At 40.1% G+C, this 22,826-nt stretch overlaps 1 protein-coding gene across 3 annotated transcripts in view; it reads right to left on the bottom strand.

Moving 5' to 3' along the window:
- Nucleotides 1-22,826, bottom strand: part of HECW2 (HECT, C2 and WW domain containing E3 ubiquitin protein ligase 2) — a 290,360-nt gene that overhangs the window by 77,439 nt on the left and 190,095 nt on the right. For all 3 annotated transcript variants that reach the window (XM_067548983.1, XM_067548982.1, XM_067548985.1), the window contains 6 exons: nucleotides 21,329-22,684; nucleotides 19,610-19,705; nucleotides 14,990-15,140; nucleotides 14,486-14,589; nucleotides 8,971-9,095; nucleotides 6,650-6,835 (listed from right to left, as the gene is read on the bottom strand). In XM_067548983.1, coding sequence (XP_067405084.1) covers nucleotides 6,650-6,835; nucleotides 8,971-9,095; nucleotides 14,486-14,589; nucleotides 14,990-15,140; nucleotides 19,610-19,705; nucleotides 21,329-22,684 — 2,018 coding nt within the window. The remainder of the gene's footprint in view (nucleotides 1-6,649; nucleotides 6,836-8,970; nucleotides 9,096-14,485; nucleotides 14,590-14,989; nucleotides 15,141-19,609; nucleotides 19,706-21,328; nucleotides 22,685-22,826) is intronic.

Here is a 22,826-nt window from a genome sequence, read left to right as displayed (position 1 = left end):
GGCAGAAGCTGGCGGGGTTGGAGAAGGAGGAAAGCAAGAAGAAATAGGGGTGGGGAATGAAGGACCCCAGGGCAGGAAGACCCCAGAAGGGAGGCTAGAGTGGGGGAAGAGGCAAAGGGAAGGGAAGGGAATGGGGCAGTGAGGGCTGGATATCTAGTGCAGCAGGGCAGGGCGATGGAAAAGAACAGGGAACACTAGGGAGAGAGGGAGGGATTAGAATCAGGATGGTAGAACAGAAAAAGATAATCAGGGGAAAGAAAGGGAGAAAAGATGAGTGAAGGAAAAGAAATAATGGAAAAACAAAGCAGGCAGTAAGTTAATCATATTGTTTTACAGAAAGTTAAATGGAAAAAGATTTACAAGCAGTATCACAAGCAATAGGATTTTAAACAGTGTTAAGCTTGAAAGAAAGATGGGGTGAAACCCCAGCCCCATTAAAGTTAATGGAAGTTTTGCTATTAACTTCAGTGGAACCACGGTTTCACGCAGCATTCTTTACGATGATGGGCATGGAGGGGAGAATGGCAGCTCTGGTTCTGATGAGTGATGGACAGCGGAAGGTAGAACCCGGTGTTTCTGTGGGTGAGAAGTGTGCATGTATTACTTTGTCTTTATGTTTTTTCTTTTTTCAATATTGAATCTCTGTGTTTGAATATAAACATGTTTATATATGCATCTGATCGGAACATTAAGGGGCTACAATAATAAATTACCTCTAAAAAGTAATCTGATTATATGTAACAGACACACATTTAATAACTAGAATATGAAAGTAGTTTATAATATGCTGAAAATTAGCCTCCCTCCAAAACTGGCAGAGCTCCACCCCGAACACACACTTTGCCCTTAAGGCAGAAGGGGTCAGAAAGGAGTGCGCAACAGGTGGGAAGGGTTCAGGGGAAGGAGTCTAGGGAGTGGGGGCAGGGCCTCAGGGTTGGGGGGCAAGGTGAGGCACCCACCAGCAAAACCAAAACTCAGCACTTGTGCTTGCCACTACAGGTCCCTGGTAGGGAAATCTTTTTGTTACCAGGACATGCATACACCCCCATAGTGGAATGGAAATATGCAATCATGCGAAGATGAAATCAGAGTTCCTCTTAAGAGCAGTAAGAAAATAGGTAGACAGAAAACATGGGTCATGCTATGGAAGAGCTATGCATTATCATTTACTATGGTGGGGAGCATAAAGTCCCTCCTGGGAAGTTCACCTGACCAAAGGGAGAAGAATCAGAAGCTTCACATGGTGGCATGGGGGACTATGACATCAAACTGTCCTTTTAGTTCTCAGGACAATGGTTTGCAGTGTGGAGGGTATTGTTTTGAAGTTTTTATTTAATAAACGTGAACAGAAAAGAAACTGAGGCTGCAACATATAGGGAATAGTCCAGCAGAGGGCACCAAAACTCTTAAGGACCCTGATTGTCCAGCTACTGCCTGATAATTTGGAGATAGAGAGACACCTTACATATTGGTGTCCGGAATGAGACAAACCGTTATCTATAAGGGAAAACTATATACATTTTGCTCAGCTGAGATATCTATAAATGTATAAATTAAGCAGAATGTTTCTCTGTTAATACATTTTGAAATGTTTTTGCCAATTGCAATTTTAATTGTTATTGCAACGTTTAGCCTCGGGCTGGTATTGTCCACCTGGCCAAATAGTGACCACATTTGTGACACTGGTTACAAAGGATCCAGGTACTAGGGAACGTTAAACGAGTTTGAAAGCAGGATGAAACCTGTTCTACAATTTCAATACTGGTTTATTAAATTTCTGCAAGGAGAATGAGGGAATGAGCTAAGGCATCTTTGGTATCTATGCCTCAGCTAAAGATTTAGTCCTCTTGCTAGCAGGTGTCCAGTAATTCTTTTCAAGCTTTGATAACTGTTTTATCTAACCCCATCTATCTGTATTTTGAAGGAAGTGAGACCACCTTCCAAAAGCTGACCTCAATATACCAACCTTATAATAGAGTATGATTAGAAAAACAAATACAAACAATTCAATATGAAAAAAATGTTACTTGTTTAAAGCTATATTGCAGATGCATAATTCTCTGATTTAATGCAGCAATCTAACACAGCACGTAATGCTTTTCTATGCATTACATTTAAACTATGCTTAAAGATTATATTAAGGGTGATCATGTCTTATTAAGCATGAATGCTTTTAGGCCACCCAGCAGCAGTCTATCATATAATAAAGCACAGATTTACTGCACTGAAGCTTCATTAAAGAAAATGGTTGCAGCGTCAAAGCTCTGGGCTAATCGGATGCTGGCATCACATCTGGAAACTGAGCTGAGAACACTAAAAACAAAAAAACGCAAACTAAGAAAAACAACCTAATTTTAAAGAAATTCCTATCATTGGTCCTGACAAGGTATAGCCAGAAAATGTATAGTAGTTGGGAAAAGTGACAATATTTGGTCTGACCAAAAATTAAATCCCTTCTGCCTCAAAGCACTATTAGTTGTTTAAATAGAATTTATTTCAAATATTAAAGGCTGTGAATGCTTGTTTAAATACTTCATCAATATTCAATTCAACTTAGTATCAAACCCCTCCCCACACACACTATACTCTAATTTTTTAATTTATATACACTAATTTTCTAAATATGATTTGCTTGCAAATCCAGCAATTTACACACACACACACACACACACACACACACACACACACACACACACACACACACACACACACACACACACACACACGAAGACTGGTTAGTTTTGAGCCAGACATTTCAGGACAAGATCTGCCTAAGCTTCTCCACAGAATTCTACCAATACACCTCAGTTCACAGTCAATTGCACAGAGATGAGAAACATAAGCATCCACTGGAGAGTGAGGCAGTTTGTTCCCCGTGCCTCATTCTTTATCTCTTTGCTCTGGCTGCTGGTCTGTGAAATAACACACACTAATCTTCACTACCACTACCTTATAATTTGTGTCATCAAGAAAAATATCCATATATCCACCAACCGCTAGGGTCCCACACAATCATTCACCCTCTATATCACAAAATTAATCCCAGAATTCACTTGTGCACATGAGATATCTGTTGTTTTTTATTATGCTTTAACATATCTGTAAGGTGATAGCAGGTGAAAAATGAAAGAGCATTTTTTAATTGCAGCACAATAGGGATGAGCTGTGCTCACCATCAGCACAAGTACTAAGGCACCGAGAAGATATATTTACATATTATTATTAATTATTATTATTATTATTTGACCCTGGGCAAACAATGCTCACTGTACAATTTAGGCCCAGCTATCATCTGTCACACACATGCCACCATTTCTCCACTGCACTGAATAAGCTTTTCTATTATGGGTGACATCTTCCACTGATCACCGAGGAAGTAAGTACTACTTGTGGAAAAGCCAATTCAAAATGGTGAGAACCAGCAATCCTGAGCTAGGGCAGAGAAAAATATACTTAAAAGTTAAGAGCTTCCTATGAGGCTTTATTCAGTGCTTCCTCTAAGTTTTATACAGCTACATTAATCACTATCATCAAGTATCACACGCAGAAATCCAAGGTTTGAGTCTGCCTTTGGAGAGTATGAGTAGCTCCTACTCAAGTCAAATGGAGTTACTCATATTCTTCAGGGAGAGAACTGGATTCCAGGAAATGTAAGGGGAGGGGCTGAGTTAGACAGAGAGGAAAAAGAAAATGAGGGAGACGGGAAAAAAGGATGTTAAAATACATTTTTACAAAATGTGCTTGTTATTTGTTTTTTTTGTTTTGTTTTTGTTTTGTTTTGTTTTGTTTTTTTACAGCTGCAAAGTAATAAATCCAAGAAGATAACAAACCTCAAGCATATTTCCTGCCTTCAGTTTAGAGTTTGTTTGTGTCCCTTTCAGGTGTCAAGTACATTACTCATGCGGATGCACAAATATTCTTGGCTAAACATAACCGAGAATTATAGACCTAGATATTTATTGACTTAGTGGGACTATAGTCCTAATTGTAGCATGCAGTTTTGTTGAAGCTGTGTTGGTCACAAGATAGACAAGTTTGGTTTTACCCCATAGTTGTTGTTGGGACATTTAGTGTGCTGGATGAGATACACCACATGCTGTGGTAAGCATGTGTAGGACCCATAGATCTTGAAAGGTGTGTTGTGGGATGCGTTGATCATTGTAGAAGTGGAGATATGTCTACAGGTTTTGCATCTGTTGTTCTGGCAGGGTCTGATGATGCTTTGAATTGGTGGGTCATGGTCTATGGGGAGCTTGCTTCTGATGATAAGCTTGGTGAGGTTGGGGGTTGTTTGAAGGCCAGAGAGTTCTGTTCAGGAAAGATTTTTTTTCAGGATGTGGTCACCAATGAGTATGGGTTGTAACTGTTTAATTATATCTTGTATGGGTTCCAGTGTAAAGTGGTAGGTGACAAATAGGGGTGTAATACACCTCTCTCTGACTGCACTCCCCTAGCCGTGACCTGTGACCTCACAATGGAACCAATATGAGGAATCATTAAACAAGTATAGACCATACTTGATGGGACCACATCCTGAGAGACATCTTTACTGAATCCCCTTTTCTGACCAACCTCTCCAAGCTCATCATCAGAAACAAGCTCCCTACAAACCAGGACCCACTAACTCAAAGTGGCACCGAACGCTGCCAGAAACCCGAAGAAGAGCTCTGTGTATGATTGAAAGCTCGTCTCTCTCAGCAACAAAAGTTGGTCCAGTAAAAAAATATAACCTCACCCAACTTCTCTCTCTGATATCCTATGAGCAACACAGCTTCAACAAAACTGCATGCAACAATTGGGACTATTGTCCGTATAAGCCAATAAGTGCATATGTCTATAATTCTTGGTTACGTTTAGCCAAGAATGTTTGCATATCCACATGAGTAATGTACTTGACAACTGAAAGGGATACAAACAGACTCTAAACTGAAGGCAGGAAATGTGCTTGAGGTTTGTTATCTTGTTGGATTTATTACGTTGCAGCTGTAAAAAAAACGTTGTGTAAAAAGGGTGGGGGAAGTACAATTATTTTAACATCCTTCCTCCTCACTCCCCCCGCCATCTCCCTCGTTTTCTTCCTTTTCCTCTGTCTCACTCAGCCCCTCCCCTTACATTTCCTGGAATCCAGTTCTCTCCCTGAAGAATATGAGTAACTCCATTTGACTTGAATAGGTGCTACTCCTACTCTCTAGAGGGAGGATCAAACCCTGGATTTCTGTGTGTGATACTTGATGATAGTGATTAATGTAGCTGTAATAAGATTTAGAGGAAGTACTGAATAAAGCCTTATAGGAAGCTCTTTACTATGCTCTAGGATGAACTCTCACAAAGATAAAAGACAAAAACACTGTATCACTTCCCACTAAACCTCCTGCCCCCTTCCAAATATTTTCCCCTCCTTTCCCCCCTTCACTGGAGAGGTGCTAACTAGTCACTTCACTTTGAAAGGCCCCTTGAAATGTGTGTTAACTACTTATGCTAAACAATCTATTCCACCTTGTATTTAACTGCAAGAGCTTTGTGTAAGCTTGATAGCTTGTCTCTTTCACCAACAGAAGGTGGTCCAACAAAAGATATTACCTCCCCAACCTTGTCTCTCTATAGTCCTAATTAGCATTTATTTCTCATCCAAATAGATATCACTATCACTCCCTCACATGGTAATTCTAGTATACTTTTTTTTCCCTATACCTATGCAAAATGCCACTGTAGGTAGCACTATTACAATGTAAGGCCACTGAAAATTCCCAAGGATGGCTTCAACTTTCTTTTGGTTTACTAATTTAGAATTTTATATTTAATACACTGTCACAGTCATACAAAAAGTAACTGTAATTGTCCCTTCCTCTATAGTATTCAATAATATAATTTTCTCAAGGAAAGATCCAATATCACATCAACTTAAAGAAGGGAAAGTTAATGGAGGAACCACAGAGCAAATTTAAACTCTTGCTAGTGAAATAAATATCATAATTTTTCTGACAGTGAACATTTCTAATTTAAACAATGAGTTATAGAGGTCCTCATTCTTTTAAAGTGGATAAACTATAACCTTAAATCTAGAAGGCCTTGCAATGCAACCATTCAAAAGAATTATCAGTTGACAAAACCTAAAAATAATTTCCTCCCAGCATTTAAGACCAGCATTAAGTACCACAGAACCCAATTTTATGAGATAGTCCTTAAAGCCAATTAGGTCTGAATGCATCCAATCTCATCTCATCTCCGAAATGGGTCGGTACTGGGTCTATTTAGTACTTGGATGGGGGACAACCTAGGAACAGAAGGCACTATTAAAAAAGAAAAACTAATAAGGGATGGTGATAAAATTCCATTCAACTGAAGTTTTAAACTACAATATGGAATCTAATAGTGAATGATATCCCTGTAAAAAAGTTATAATTCTCTACTAAATATTTTTCCATAATGGTTAATGTTACTCAGTCTCTATTCCCTTCCCAACGATGCTCCCTCAGCACAGTCAGGATGTACTATTTTGTGCAGGGGAGAAGAAGAAAAAAAATAATCAAAGTAACACCCACTCAACTTAGAGAATCATCTGCATCTCTGCTACTTTTAAGAGCAGCTGCTTCAATCCCATCATTACAAAGACAAAATCCAACCAGCTTTACATATGCATTCCAGGTACCTTGCCCTGATGGTCATGCTTCATTTCCCAACCTCTTGGCAGCTCCAGCTGTTTGTTAGCAAACATATTGAGGAAGCCCACCAAATCTCGATTATGCTGGTAGCGCTCAAAATGGTGGGTATCCCGCCGGACTTTGGTGATCATGTGCTTCAAACACGTGTTGTTTGTAAACATGCGGTAGGCACTCTGAAAAATTCATAATAAAATAATTTCAGGAAAGGAAATTAGAAGTTAAACATCTATGTAGACAGACCATCGGTCTAACATTAAATGAGTAAACTATATTCTGATGAAACCAGCAAAGCACTTAAGCCTGAGTTCAATGGGCACTGTTCACATTTAAAGTTATGCATGTGCTTCAGTGATTTGCTGAACTGGGGCCCTGACAATTAGATCAATAGTTAGCAATATGGACGAATGGACATTAAAGAATAGCAGAAAGGAACGCAGTTATGAAGTAAATACTTCTCAATATATTTTATCATAAATATTTTGTTCTTGCAAGCATTTTCTGAAGTATCTATATTTTAATTAAACAAAAGTATTTAGCTTTTTTTCCCTGCAAAGGGAGACTTCCTAATATAAATTAATGGCCTGCAGCTCTAATAAACCTTGAATGAAATTGTCTCCAGCTGAACAATAGCTGCAGAAGAAAAGCCACAAAGTCTTCATTGCCTGACCCTATTCACCCAGTGAAGTGTGAATTATATTGTTCAGCATTCCGCTTCACTGATATTAGTGCAGTTTATGAATGCTTCTTTTAGCAGTAAAATTGTAGAGTTGTGGAGACTTCACAATGCCTTCCTAAGCATTCTCTTAAGGGTAATATATATGGAATAATGTCTCCAATGTAGCCATTGTACCTGGCAACAAAACTGATAAAGTGTATTACTTTGGTACTATATCGTTAATGGAAACTCATGGGGGATTTACATTAACATTGTTTTGACCTACTGGGTTTCTAAAAGGACACTTTAATATTTGATTGTAGCTCTACATAAAAAGAATGAAAGTCACAGAAATACACATGCCCTTTTTTCATCAAACAAATCAGACCTCTGCCTTATGAACTAAAGATGCAGGTATGCAGTCTATATTTCATGCAGCTGAGTGGAATGATACACATACTATACAACTAAATTAACACTGCCAGTAGTTTTAAAGCCACTGAATTATTAACAGGAGTGCTTGCAGACAATGAAGTATTCATTACATTATTTCTATTTCTATTATGCAAGGAAAAAATACTGAACAGAAAAATTATTTGGGAAAGAGATCACTGGAGAATAAATAGGGAAAATTTTAAATCAAATATGGGGAAAAGCATCACAAGAGATCTATTTTATTCAATGATTTCTAATGTCCTTTCACATAAAATAGGTGAGTATTCATGTACCCCACTTAAATCCTCAAAATACTGTAACATGAGTGGTATATAGAATTTGTGCTGTTTATCTGCAGGAATGTAGTTCCCCCTTTATAAGTGGATCACCTGTTGCAAGAAGCTAATTAGTTATGTTTTGCAATCAGTAAGACTGGGCAAATAGTTATGCCTAAAGCAAAACCTGTAGACACAGTAATATCACACCCCACTCCAAGAGAATGCACTAAAAGCAGCAGAATTTGCTATACCTGCCTGAATACACTTACCAGTGTATACTGCATCCAATCACATCTGTAGCTTGTAAGCTGTTCAGGGCAGAGATTTATTTGTTTGGCACCTTCTCTCTATTATATAATGCCATATACACTTATAATGTTGTATACAATAGTAGCCATTACAAGGTCAATATTTACCACCAATACTAGAATGATCTCTGATAATGCAGTGATTCATTGTGTGTAAAACAGACAATAACTGAAATATCTCAAATATCATTATGGTAAATGTTGCTTCTTGAACAGTAACCACTGTAAATAAATAAATAAATGAATGAACACACACACACACACAAAAGGATTCACCATTGCATCTCTCCAGTTTTCTGGACATCTAATGTAATGCAGTGATGAACCAGGCCCATAACAAATAACGCAGCAGTTCCTCAGCACAAATGATGCCAGAAACCCTGACTTGAGCCTTATCTCAACAGCTGGTACATACTGCCAATTTTTCACAGTGTTTTCTTGGCTATGCATAGTTTGAATAGTAAAGTAATAAATGCCCCGTATTGAGTAACTCATCACGTAGTTTCCTTTTTTCATATCATACTCTCAAAATATTGAGTAAGATCTATGTATATAAGAAAAATACAGAGACCATAGATGTGCCCATATTTATCAACATATAATTATGAAATTGCATGTCACACTATACTCACAGGGTTAGAATGCAGCACTGTAAAGAACTCTGGGCTGATAAGGAATTTCACCGGGGGAGACTGTAGCAATAAAGAAAGCCTGGATCTGGAGGTAGAGTGAGGCAGCACATTCTCCCTTCGAAAATCTAACAGAGTGACAAAGATTTCCAGTAATAATCGTTAACAAAACCTCACTGCAAACAACTACATTGATTTGCACCAAACAATCATGACAACTGCTTGATGGACATTTCTCTCAGGTTCTTAAAATGTTCTCTACATAAGTGTACCTCAAATAATCCTAATTTATCAATTAATGTTTGCTGAAGATATCTGAGGTTTCCGGGGTAACAGTATAGTAATAGTTACCTAACATTTACTCTTTAATTGTTTCTGGTATAAAATATACAGAAATGTCACTCTTAAAAATCAATGTTTACCCACTGTCATCACACAATGGTACTTGGGATACTACAGCCATAGTCCTACAAACAGAAAAGAAGGTATCTGTGGTATGTCAGATACCACTGTGCTCTAACTGCGGACAAATGCTGATTTTTTTTAATGCCAACCAATGCAAATACGTACAGTGCATATAAAATTAATGTTTCACTACTCCTATTAAAAGCCAGCCAGAACGCAGCACTGATCAGTTGTACAGTGTTTAACCAAAGTGCTCACACAATGGAGGAAAGAAAAGCTTTGGTAAGGAAATCAATTTCAATTCCATGTTTCCAGATGGATATGATAAACATTTGGGCTGTCCCCTGAGCACCCCCTTTAGTATATTGATTTCTCACAAATATCATGAAATGGAGCTGAATCATGGGTATCATTTGTTATATTCTTTCTACTAAAGGGGCAACTAGTAAGGCTTTTTTAAAATAAAACAGGAGGTTTGGATGCAGATTTTAAAGTAGATGGAAGGTTATAAATGTAGATTCAGACCACAATGATCGTACTCAGGACCACTAAAAATCATGCCATCTGCCACTCTTCACAAGCCCATTCTTTTGTGTGTGAGATAATATGCACAGGGTCATCCTGCCTCACTAATTCTCGGGAGTCCAGCCATCAGTAAATGCCAAATGAGCACCAATTATGAAGAACATTATACTTTAAAAAGCTAGAATACATAACCTAATAGAGGAGACAAGGAGAGGGAAAGAGCACGTTAAAAGTGGGAATAAAAGCTGAACGAAGAACACGGTCTTCAAATGGAGGAGTAAGGGAGGAGACAAAAGAAAGAAGGAAATGATAAATACAAATGTAGAAAGATGGGGAACATTATAAAAGAGGGGAGAGTGAGAGACAAAAGTACCATTTGAAACAAATATGGAGAAAAATATTTCAAATATTGAAGAAATTCTGAAAAATGAAAGAGAAATAAAGAAGAGAGATGAGTAAGGGATGACAAAGATGAAGAAGTTATTCACCTTGTGCAGTAATGATGGTTCTTTGAGATGCGTCCCCCTATCGGTGCTCCACTTTAGGTGCGTCAACACCCCTGTGCTACTGATCCAAGATTTTTCATAGCAGTTCGTACCACCTGTGCATGCATTGCTCCCCACCTGCCAGGAGGCTAGCTACCACGCACAGGCATTCCCTCCTCAGTTCCTTCTCTACTAAAGAGCCAACTAATTGAGCTCCAAAGAAGAGAAGAGTGGATCATGGAACATCCTTAGGAACACACATCTCAAAGAACTATCGTTACCGCACAAGGTGACTAACTTCTTTGAGTAGTGTCCCTATGGGTGTTCCAATGTAAGTGACTCCCGAGCAGTGCCCACCACTGGAAGCTGGGACTTCAGAGTTGAGCCTGATATGGCTGATAGTACTGTAGTGCCAAATTTGGCATCTGCTGCTAAATGCCCCAGGATGACGTAGTGTTCTGTGAAGGTGTGTGCAGATGCCCAGGTAGCTGCCCTGATTTCTGATATAGGGATACCCTTGGAGAAGGTGCATGATGAGGAGACTTACCTGGTAGAGTGTGTGTGTATTGAAGACAGGGGTACTGCATTACGCAGTTGATAATAGAGTTTAATACAGCCCAAGACACACTTACACATCCTTTGGGTTGAAATTGGTGTTCCTTCTGATCTATCTGCAATAGATAGGAAAAGTCTCAGGGATTTTCTGAAAGTTTTTGTCCTGTCCAAGGAGAAGGCTAAAGCTCTCCTTAGATCAAGTGTGTGAAGGATGGCTTTTCTATTATCCTGATGAGGCTTGGGATACAAGGCCGGAAGCTGAATAAGCTGATTTATGTAACATACAGAAGTCACCTTGGGAATGAACTTTCGATCTGGTCTAAGCGTGACCTTGTCAGGGAACCTGGGCTTCTTTCTCTGAGGCTCATATGGCCTCTGTGAGTAGTGGGATGGGTATTGAGATGGGTAGGAAGCTGAGTATTGTGAATGAGGCTTAAATGGTAGCTGAGGGTTGTATTTTCTTTTGTATCCGGGTGTATATAACGAGGGACCTAAGAGTGACCCTGGAATCCTTTCATGTGTGGAGAGAAGCATCAGTCTTTTCAGGGAACAGTGTTAACCCTTCAAACAGGAGATCCTCCACCGTCGCTTGTACCTCCTTGGGAAAGCTGGAGAGGTGAAGCCACAAGGCCTGTCTCATCACAACCGTGGTCAATATAAAACAAGACACAGTATTGGCTGCATTGAGTGCCCGACTGGAGGGACATCTTTGCCAATTGCTCCTTGTGGGAATCAGGGAGCTGTTCAATAAAGGAACTTAACTTTGCATAGTTTTGATAGTCATATTTTGCCCATAGTTTGCCACTCTAAACTGGAGGGTTGCCGAGGAATAAGCTTTCCTGCTAAACAGGTCCAGGCATTTGCAGTCCCAATCATAAAGGGTTGACTTAAAGTGTTGTTGGCATCCCCTGGAATTCACTGCATCCATGATGATCTAATTGGGGGATGGGTGTAAAAATAGGAATTCTGTGCCCTTTGCCGGTACATCATTTTTCTTGTCCGTCCTCTTGCAAGTTGGAGGGGCAGATGTGGCAGTTTGCCATATCACATTGATAGAGTAAAGAAAACTGGAGCACACACACAAATAGGAATTCTGTGCCCTTTGCCGGTACATCATTTTTCTTGTCCGTCCTCTTGCAAGTTGGAGGGGCAGATAAATAAATGAATGAACACACACACACACACAAAAGGATTCACCATTGGAGGGGCAGATGTGGCAGTTTGCTCCTCTTCCGCATCACATACTGGTTCCTCCCTTGTCTGTTCAGGGGCTTGGAGGCTCTTGAGGCGGCAGCTGAAGGAGGGTATTTCCTCTGCTGATGGAAGGCCCCATTAAGGGCAAATGGGGTCTGTTGCCTATTGACCCAGAAAAGGGCCTGGTGATTGGAATCATGGTTGCCCAAATCTAGGTGACTGCTCGGAGGAGTGGTATTACCACTGTTTGTAGTGGTACTGGGCACCATATGGAGGAGAAGATGAATAATGGGAAACTAGGTCCTCTTGCTCACCTTCTGATTCTGCTGACGATACTGGCAGTGCACGTCAAGAAGCTGCTGGTGAGCCCAGGGTTCTGGACGAACTCTGTCCCAGGGTCCCAGTCCAACACCAAAAGATCTGTCACACACTGGAAATCTGGCGATGCACAAGGTGACAGTACCAGTGAAGGCTGTTGGTGTCAAGAGGCTTGTACCGATGGAGTCAGAGATGAGGACCTGATGGTAGGATCTGTGGTGCCTGCCACATCGTTGGCACCGATGTTGATAACTGTACCGATGGAGCCTTCCTGGTGGTGGATCTTCTATGCTTCTCCACCCCTTTGGTATCAATGCTTCTTTGCCTGTGCCCATTGGGTCTTTAGGCTGTCAGACTTGTTCTGTCAGTTCAGTACCACGTATGCCCTGGGTACCCGATTTAGACAGCTTCGGTGCCATCAGTACCAATGTTACTGTTCGAGATGGGGACTGTTTTCATCTTGATCAGGACACGCCATGAGGACTCACTGACTTTTTCTTAGAAGCCTTTCATGAGTGGCCCGCAGTCATCTGCCTAAGCTCATCTCCCCTTGATGTTGAGGGTTGCAGAGTTCTCACTAGGGCTCTGGAGGTTGAAGGACTATCTCCATGAGTAGGAGTTTGATTCTCAGTTCTCCATCTTTTCTCGACCTGGGTTTCAGTTGCTAACACAATCCATACTTCTGTGAAATGTGTTCTTCTCCCAGACGGTGAACATTCTGTGAGCGTCCGTCAATCACTGGGATCAAGTCATTGCAACTGAGGCACTTTTTAAAGCCAGGGAGCCGGACATACCCTTGTCCAGAGGGTTCCCCCACAGGGGTTGTGGAAGACAGAGTCCTTTTCAGCGCTCTCTCTCTCTCTTTTTTTTTTTTTTAAAGGCATAGCCAAAGCAACTGTAAACTAGAATATAAAATATACAAATATAAATAGAAAAAGGAAGCTTCAAAAGAAGCTAAAGTTAGCAAATCTTAGAGAATTAACAATCTACAAACAGACAGCTATTAGCTCATCTCTTGCCAGGGGAGGTTAAGAAGGAACTGAGGAGGGACTGCCTGTGCATGCTAGCTAGCCTCGTGACTAGTGGGGAGCAGCGCATGCACAGGTGGTACGGACTGCTACTAAAAATCTCTGATCAGCAGCGCAGGGGTAGAGACACTCCTATAGTGTAGTATAGGGACACTACTCGAAGAAGACTCTTAGAGCTACTGCTCATGTAGTAGACTGCCCTCAATTCCTCCCACTGTGTGTCCATCATGGGTATGCTGTCTTGTTCTCAGATGACATTCTCATCACTTCTTTTGTGAAAATCAGTGGTGGAACATTGAATTAACATCTTGGCACCTCCAGCAGCCCCTGTGCCCCACACTGCCAACAATGAAATATGCACTGAGAGAGACCCTGACTGTTGGCTTCAAGAGGCTCATTTTCACAACGGAACAGCCTTCATTAAAGAAAAACCTCACTGAATTTCTAGACACAGTGAGACTTGAAATTGCCTGACAATATGGTGTATTTAGGTTACTTCCCAGGTATATAATTCTGCTTGTATAGTTCATTCAAACTGTCCTCTAAGCTCATCTTTCCTGGCATTAGGAACAGAAACAACATTGATAATGAGCACAGAGGTCAAGAGAAGAAGGGGAAATTCGTATTAACTGAGTGAAAGGAATTGCTACCGACTAGCCTGGTATTCACTATATACCACCATTAATAATCTCTAAAGAAGTTGGCAGCTGCAGAACATTTTTATGCAAGATAATACAATTTTTATGCAAATGGTCTACATTAGCTATTTACATCATTTCCTAAAGGGATAGAGTAAAGAAAACGGGAGCACACACACAATTCTTCAACATGCTGACTGAATAAGTCCTAATAAACTGAGCCATAATCTGCAGAAACAGGACAGTAAATGACAGCAAATAGCGACCCAGTTTTTTGCAGACAGAAAGTAGGGTTGGCTCCTCTTATCTCACTTTTCTAAAAGGCTGATGGGCTGAACTCTCCATTTACAGACATCAATTTTGTTCTGACCTGCATTCGAAGGATGAAAGTCAGTATCCTCTCCAGCTCCATCAATGGCATTTGTGTGCTCTTCAGGCCTATCATTAGTCATCGTTCGACGAATACTCTGATATCTAGAAGTACAAGACTGGATTTACATACAGTGCACAGTGAATATACCCTAGGTCTGGCTCTAGGGAACCCCTACTACTGAGGCTTGTTTTATTTGCTTTTTCTCCCATGCAACCTAAAATCCACTGTCGTCTGATTATTCACAGCCTCCTTTTTGGGGTTCCTTACCCATTGTTTTTGGCCAAGTTGCCATTGAACATTGATGGAACACGGATGCTATTAGCCTGCATCCAGATTCAGGCAGACATTCAGAAGAACTATGCTTAAGACCTACTGGTCCACAAAAGACTGCAGAGCTACTCCTAGTAGCAGCTGGGACCTACTCTTCATACATGCTTGTAAAATGCCAAGCACACTCTTGGTACTATAAACTTAATACTAACTGACAATAATAATTCTCACCGACGATTCAGCTGCTCCATTTGCTGTATAGAATTTGACCTTTGGAGGATCTGTGGGGCTGGGGGAGCTGTGGGTCGCTGCCATGTTGTTGTTCTGTTTACATGATCCACGTAGAATATCCTCCCATGGCTGTCGATCCGGGCCTCCCAATCTGAACATCAATAAATTGTTACGAGATATTTTTTCATTAAATTTTGCTACCTTTTAAACTACATCTCATCTTAAGTTTCTGTTTCTCTTCTACAAGATTCCTTCGATCCAGCACTTTTTGATTGCTCCATCTACAAGACTCATAGCTAAAAACCAACACTTCTCTCAGATGTTATCCTACGAATCAACCTCCCACTATACTGAGTTTTTATAGAATTCACATTTAATATGGATTATCCAATGTGTGTGCTGCTGCCCCACTCACTAGGCAGTGTGTGACCCTAGGCATCTCTGTGTTCATACCCTCCACACTACTGCAATGATTTCTTGTACAAAACATGCCTTGTGAGGTATCATTTGAAAACTAACACCACACTGGTCAATAATACCATTGTAAAATATATGTGACAGTACTGTATGTGAAATTATGAATACTCATAGATATGATGGTTAACTTCGATTAAAATAATAAGCTGTACTTTTGCCTCTTTAAAGGAGCAACGAACCTTATTACTTCTTTAAGAGTTCCAGGGGAAGGCTGGATATTTTGGGGAAATTCAGGCCTGGTGGTGTGCTGAGGTCATCCTGCAAGTATTAACCACAAGGTATGGAGACGAGGGTGGAGCTGTTGTATTGTAAGCAGGCTGCTGGGGTCAGAGTGCTGAACCAAGGCGGTACAGCACCACCCAAGCACTAGGGAACTGCATGCTTGTCTGCTGGCTGCTGATATCTTGGATATGAGCCACAGCAGCAGAACATTTAAGGCACCCAGGGTTACAGAGCAGGTAGAGACACAACTTCTCACTGGTCTGGTTGTACCCCAAAACATTACAGAGTGTGAATCCCTTCCATGCACAAACTGAACCCCATTTAAACTCTAATTTGAAGATTAAGGCAGAAATTCAATGATGTATAAACCCCTGCTGGCCCACTCAATTTCACCTTTATAAAACAGATGTGACCTTTATAAATCTTAACTAGTTGTTTTGATCTCGATACCTGATGGTTGTTTTTTTCAGCTATCAATAACAATAATAAGGCAGATTAGTTAATGATATAGAATGTGTATTTCACAATGAGAAATTACTCTTTAGAGAGAAAAGAGTATATTAAATGCTTTTTTACTGCTGCAATGTATTACTACGATAAATGAAAAACGGCATTCAGCGAAGCATTACACAGCTGAATTCACACACACAGTAGAGTACTAACCAGAGATTGTGGAAAACAACAAGGCCCATTCCTAGAGAAAGCAACAGACATAAATGGTGGGAAACAACCTTGATTACTTGCATAGAAGCTCATTTACCTCTCATGATACACACAGTCAATTGACCAAAAGTAATTAAGCCTGGTAAAACTAAATTTTTCAGAGTGCTGTAACCCCTTATTTGGCTTTCCAAAAGGACTGCCGATTTCAGAGTATATAGAGATTTTATATTCTGGTGAAAAAAGACCTTTCTAGAGGGAAATTTGCACCTATTTATCACATATATTCTCCACTCCTTTCTTTAAATCAAGTCCACTGCTGAACAGTTGTTATGCAATAAGGTCCCAATCCAGCACAGCACTTGTGCACATGCTTAACTTTAAGCATTGTAAGGCTTGAGATTGTTTTCAGCTAACAAGTTGTAGGTCAAAACTCATTTAAATGGTTAACGAAAATACCTGAGCCTCAAGGACAATGGCTAGTGTAAACATCCGAGGGCTCAGTAAGCCAGATGTCCTCTTAGTGATTCTAATTCCAATGAGAACAGCACATTTGCTTTTAGAATTTCTGTCTCATCTGTCACCTATCTGTAAGAACCCCCCCCCTTCTTCCTCCACCCTATCCAACCCGAGTGTAGCCCTAGCATCCTTGATGCAAGTAGAGTGATTAAAGTGTCTCTGCATGTATGTAATGACCATTATCACTGTTGTTCTCTCTGGATGGGACCATGTCTGTATTTGTAAGTGAATAGATAAAGAATTTAAAACGTTCTATGTAATCGATAAGAAAGCGTATATAATTGACCACTGTAACACCATGAAGTTGAAGTTGATTTATCAGACTTCCCAGTATCGTGAATAAACCTCTTCAGTATTGTCTATGCTGCCTGATTCTTGGAGAGAGAATCCTTCATGCTTTACAGCATGTAACTAGTCCCATTTTCTTCAAGTTAAGCATAGACTTAAATGCTGAGATGCATTGAGAACTCAGTACCATTACTGAGGCAACCGTACAGATTATTGCCACCTTCAGTCAATTTAACTGAATATAAGTGTAGTCATATACATTTTTTTTTTAAACAAAAGCTTGAAAGTAGAGTGAATTTGCAGAGTTTCTATGCAGTTAATCAAGGTTATATAATACCAGGTCATCTCTTTTTTGCTTTCCCTGGTAACGTAGTGAGTAATTTGTAAAATCAGCGTATTGCATATGCATATTGCATAAATAATTTTAATATTTTTCTAGTTCTTTAGCAATCTATATGGCAACTGAAATAACTGTATCTTTTCCCGTCTCAGCCTGATGTAACAACAACTAGAACGTATTCCAAAGTAACTTGAGACTGCAGTATGTTGCCCACAACCTTTGACTGAGTGAGCATGTTCCATTATATCTAGTGTTTGCCCTAGATACATCACGATATTAATAATGTAACATTCAAGCACATTTTCAGATAGAAAAATTGAATCCAGATGACATTTAGTATTTTTTTATGGTTTAAGTTTTATTCATGGTGGTGGATGCAGAATCTGTATAAACCCTTGCACTCTGCCTTGATTTTTTTTTTCCTTTCTAAATATTTATACAAATATTGAGAGGGAAAAATACACACACACACACACACCCAATTCTAGTAAATGACAGTGTTAGAATACTATATTGCAAAACAAGTTCTAAACACAGATATTTTTTTAAAGGCAACAATTATAGCAGACCCATCTTGAGAAAAAAAACAAAAAACAGTTTGTATATATATCTCTGCAATATAAAAGCCACCTCCCAAATGTTTCTAATTTATGACATCCTGACCTGATCTCATCTAAATATTTCCTGTAAATGTTCTATATCTTATCAGCATGAAAAGTCATGAAAATACCAAAGTACTTATTTCCCCATGCAGGACTCTGAAAAGAAATAAAGTTTTATGAGTAATTTTAAATGAATTTGGGGATTTTTGCATGACAATGCTGTCATGAACATTTGCTGTAATACAATCAAACTGGAGCAAGATTTCTTTAATACCCTGGCATTTCATTACAAACAACCATACCCTTGTTTAGATATTGGGCTTCATACAGCACTCCTCTGATGTCTCTTATTACTAATGCCAACACAATCCTATTCCACATGGCAAGATTAATATCCTACTCTATTTAAATTCAATGGACAAAATCCTGATCCCATTAAAGTCAAAAGGAGTTTCTTTTCTGCTGTTTGACATCAGTCTTCAAAACTAGCTGGCTGCCCTCACCACTCCTTGTGAAACAAAGAACAATAAATCAGGGCTGGTACAGCTTAGTGGTTATCTATGAAAGCAATGTTGGTAATTGGCCTCCATATTTTGGGGGGAGGAGGGTTGGGAAATGGGGTAAGCAATGTTTCCCCACTAGCAGTCTATAGATAGATGCTATAGTCCTTCCCCTTCAAATTTTTAAATACTGACTGGGTTATCACTGGGCCAGGATTAGTCATGTGCATCAGTCAAGTAACTGACAGCAATATACCAGCCACATATACAATACTGAGTAACTATTTCTCAGCCAATTTAGAGGCATCCAATAGTTAGCTTAGCATCTAGGTTTCCTTTATGTCCAGAAGCTCTTCATTTCCCTCACAAAACAAAAAATTAAAATAACAGAATTTTTCATTTCTTTTCACACCTAAGTGTGTCACCATTCCACTATTGATCATTCTCTGGACCCATCACCAATGACAAACTACCAGGTCAGCCAAAGAGAAAGTTAGCACCTTACACCTACTGCATCAGATACATTGTACATAATAAATATATCTCGTAACACAGCAGCTGAAAGCAAGAAGGCTAAAGCTTCAAGTTCTAGCTTTCCAGCTGATCCTGGAACTCCAGGTAGCACTGTGTGTCCAGAACTTACATTATTTCAGTGTAAATCTCCACCAGCTTTGAAGCACCCCACAGCTTCCAGGAATGTTTGATATCTTTGCTTCCTAGCACCTCCCACAGCACATCACCACTCATCTGGATCACAAGCTGAAAAGGCAGTTTCTTTCCTCCTTAGCTCTCTTCCAGTTTCATTTAGTGGACCATCACAAGAGGTTTAATCAGCACAGCACATTCTGATATTCCCGAAACCGAACACTGTCTCTCTTACAAAATGTGTCATAGCATCATTCCCACTCAAAACTCCTCAGCTGATCTTAGTTCTTGTTGAATTACAGGGTCTCATTATTCCTAGAGTAGCTTATATCCTGAACCCTTTGATTAAAGTAAAACAGCATCTCACTTGGTGGTAGAGCCTCATCCACTCTCTGATATCGGCCAACATCCTGGCGTACTGAAGGCAGGGACCTCAAAGTCTGGTGGTCATTGGCTTGGGAACCTAGAATTAAACATAAAGAAGACATTCAACTATTTTTTTCATTCAATGCTAAGCCGCTATTGAGCGGCCTCCGAATTAACAGCACAGTGAATATGGATTCTGTCTGGAATTTCAAGTCTCAGGAGGGGGCTTCAATTCACATCTGGCCCCTTAGGCGGCATACAGACTACATGGAACCACCATGGAAACCCAGTTCAAATACAGTCACTGATGCTTTCTGACCTTTTGGGCCAAATTCTCTATTGGGTCCAGGGCTACAGCTCCACTGACTTCAGTAGAATTGTGCAAATTTATACTGCAAGGGAATTTGGCTCTTTTTCAGTGTCTGGACAATAGGGCAACAGAGGTATATTGACAATACTTTAAAAGGTCTCCCACTAAAATAATTTCCTTTCATCATGTAAGCAAGGGGTGAGGGTTGCTCAGAGACTGAGGAGATAAAGGAGTCTACTTATGGGTTTGTTCCCTTAAATAAAAGTTCATACTCATAACCTAGGAGGAGAGAGAACACCATTTGTCAAACTATCATATTACCAAGTGCACTTCAGTGGAAAGATTTACACACTGTTGCTGAAAAATATATCAACCATACTGAAAGCATACACAAACTTGTGCACTCCAGGTGAAATCCTGGCACCACTGGAGTCAATGGCAAAACTTTCATCGACTTTAATGGGGCCACGATTTCACTCTTCATGCATGTGCATCTGAAGATTCTGAGTTTGGGAATATCATTCCCAGGGATATTTAGTGCAGTTTGGTACATTCAGAAGTCTAAATGTTCTTCAGAAGTATTTAATGTACTTGAGATAAGCCTTTACTAGCAGGGATGACTTATTGTAGCAGTATCCAGCATGTGTTCAGTTCCATCAGAGGCAGGAAGTCACCCCAGGCCTCCTCAAATATGGTAGTGAAGTGCTATCAAAGAACTCCCAAGAGTCCCCACTTCATTACCAGAGAAAGGAAGTGAATGAATATATGGTAAAGTTATTTATTATAATATATTACTACCTATGCTGAAGTTAGGTATGACATAAAATTTTTAAATCCTAAATTAGCTTTACAAGTAATTGTTGTAAATAGACTGAATGTATGAAATCTCTTTTTCCATGACAGACACGCTTGAGCAGATCAGAATTTGTAAATGAGAGGGGAATCAGCTTTAAATCTGAGAAATAATTCTTGAAAAAAATATAGAGCTTGTGTCCTCTTTGTACTTTATGATGTATGAAGATTTCTTTTCCCTTTTCCCCAAAACAATAAAAGTGCCAGGAGCTCAATTTCTCATTATTGTTTTTCAGGTTTTCTTTGTTTGTTTTTCCCTCATTAACCATTTTGATTAGCCAGCACAGTAACACGATGGATTTCTTTTCCAAAATAGAACATTTTAAATTTCCATTTTTTTAAATTCTGATTTCAAAACCATAAACAAATTGATTAAAAATACAATTAACATGTTTTTTAAAAAAAATCAAACTGTTTCAAAACCCACCAAGAACAAAACTATTTTGAAATATTTTGAAATGTCTGTCAATTAAGTATTTTTAACAGCTCTACTAATGACTACAGAAAAGTCTTATCACTTAAAAAACAGTCCCATTTATTGTCTAACGTAATAATTACCTCCACTAGCTCCCTCAACCTGTGTAGCTCCCTCCTCGCAAGCTGCTTGGGCACCTCCAGTTTCTTCATCTTGAGACTGGCTACTCGCAGCTGCAGCCTGCAAACTCCTCCTCCTTTGCCAAATTTCTTCTGAATCATCTCCATCCTGTAATCCATCACCTTCAGCTAACTGCCCCTCCTCTGTAGTGCTGGGTAACCGCACTGCAGGTAAAGAGCCAGGAGTGCGCACAGAGTCCTGTATTTCTTCAGCAGGCTCACTTCTGGCTACATCCATGGCACAAGCTCCCTCTTCCTCTTCCTGAGAAGAAAAAGCAGGAGTCTCAGAAAACCTGGCACTCTCAAAAGAAGAACACTGAGTTTCAGCTGAGGAGAGCCGTGTAGTCACACTTTCATTGCAGGAACTGTCTGCCCCTTCCACATCACTCTCTCCTTCTGGTCTGGTACTAGCCTCACTGACACTTTCAATGCGAGCAGGGTCGCTGTGCTCAGTTTCTGAGGATACCTGGGAAGGTTCAGATCCTAGGTCAATGGATTCCATTTCACTGATGTCTCTTCTGCTACCAACAGCAGAGTCAGAAGCTCCCGTATCTGCACTGCTAGTTGGCTGCTCTGCCGCCTGACAGGCACACATTACGCTGCCAGCCTGTTCTACTAACACATTGTTCTGAGACTCTGGCTGGCCTTCACCGTCTCCTCCTGCTAGCTCTGATGGCGGAAGCCCTTGGACAGTCTCCTGCTGGTCATCAGAGGACTGCAAAGGAGTTTCAAAGGCTGGAGAGTTCCCATCCTCTGCAGGACCTCGCATCATCTGATTAGATGATGAGTAACTTAAAAAATTTCCTTCAACATTCCTTGTAGCACCATTAAACATTATTAAACCGCCATCTTCTTCCAAGGAAGACTGAAAGCCCAGATCTTTATGCAGCTCATGCTCCTCTTCATCTGAGTCAATGTGAAGCATAGCATTAAGTCTCGTGTCAGTAGGGAAACTACTCCTTAGTTTTGGGGATGCCCCAAGTGAACGCTCACTGCAGGCAGATGTCCCAGGTCTGGGATGATTACTGTGTTCTATTGCATCCAGATAGTCATTCAGTGAATCCTGGCGACCTCTGGTAGGTGATGACCTGGCAGCAGTAGAGGTTAACTCCTCTTGGTCCATTTCTATAGTTATACTAGTCCTTAAAGAATGCTTTGGGATTGCATTCCCAATAGATTCCTCAAGGATTGGGCCATTTGAACAAACTGGAAGTGTGTCATGATGTCCTGCTGGCATGTCCTCATCATCAGAGGGGCTTCCTAAGTCTCCATTTACGGAGTTCACTCCTAGCAGAGTACCAACTGTTTCTGGTGAAGCATCTGCAGTGAAACACAAAGACTGGGAATGAAACACATGAATGCATCCAGTCAGTTTATTCCAATATCTCTGTACAACTCAAGCTACATTCTCAAGCTACTTCGCTTCATTCAAACAGCAAAGTGAAAATAAAAACAACCCACA

This window comes from Emydura macquarii, unplaced genomic scaffold, assembly GCF_026122565.2.
Source record: "Emydura macquarii macquarii isolate MOO-44397 ecotype Brisbane River unplaced genomic scaffold, CSIRO-AGI_Emac_v2 contig_1253, whole genome shotgun sequence".
NCBI lineage: Eukaryota > Metazoa > Chordata > Testudines > Chelidae > Emydura > Emydura macquarii.
Note: the sequence above shows the minus strand (reverse complement) of the source record. Positions and strands in the feature narration are given on the sequence as shown.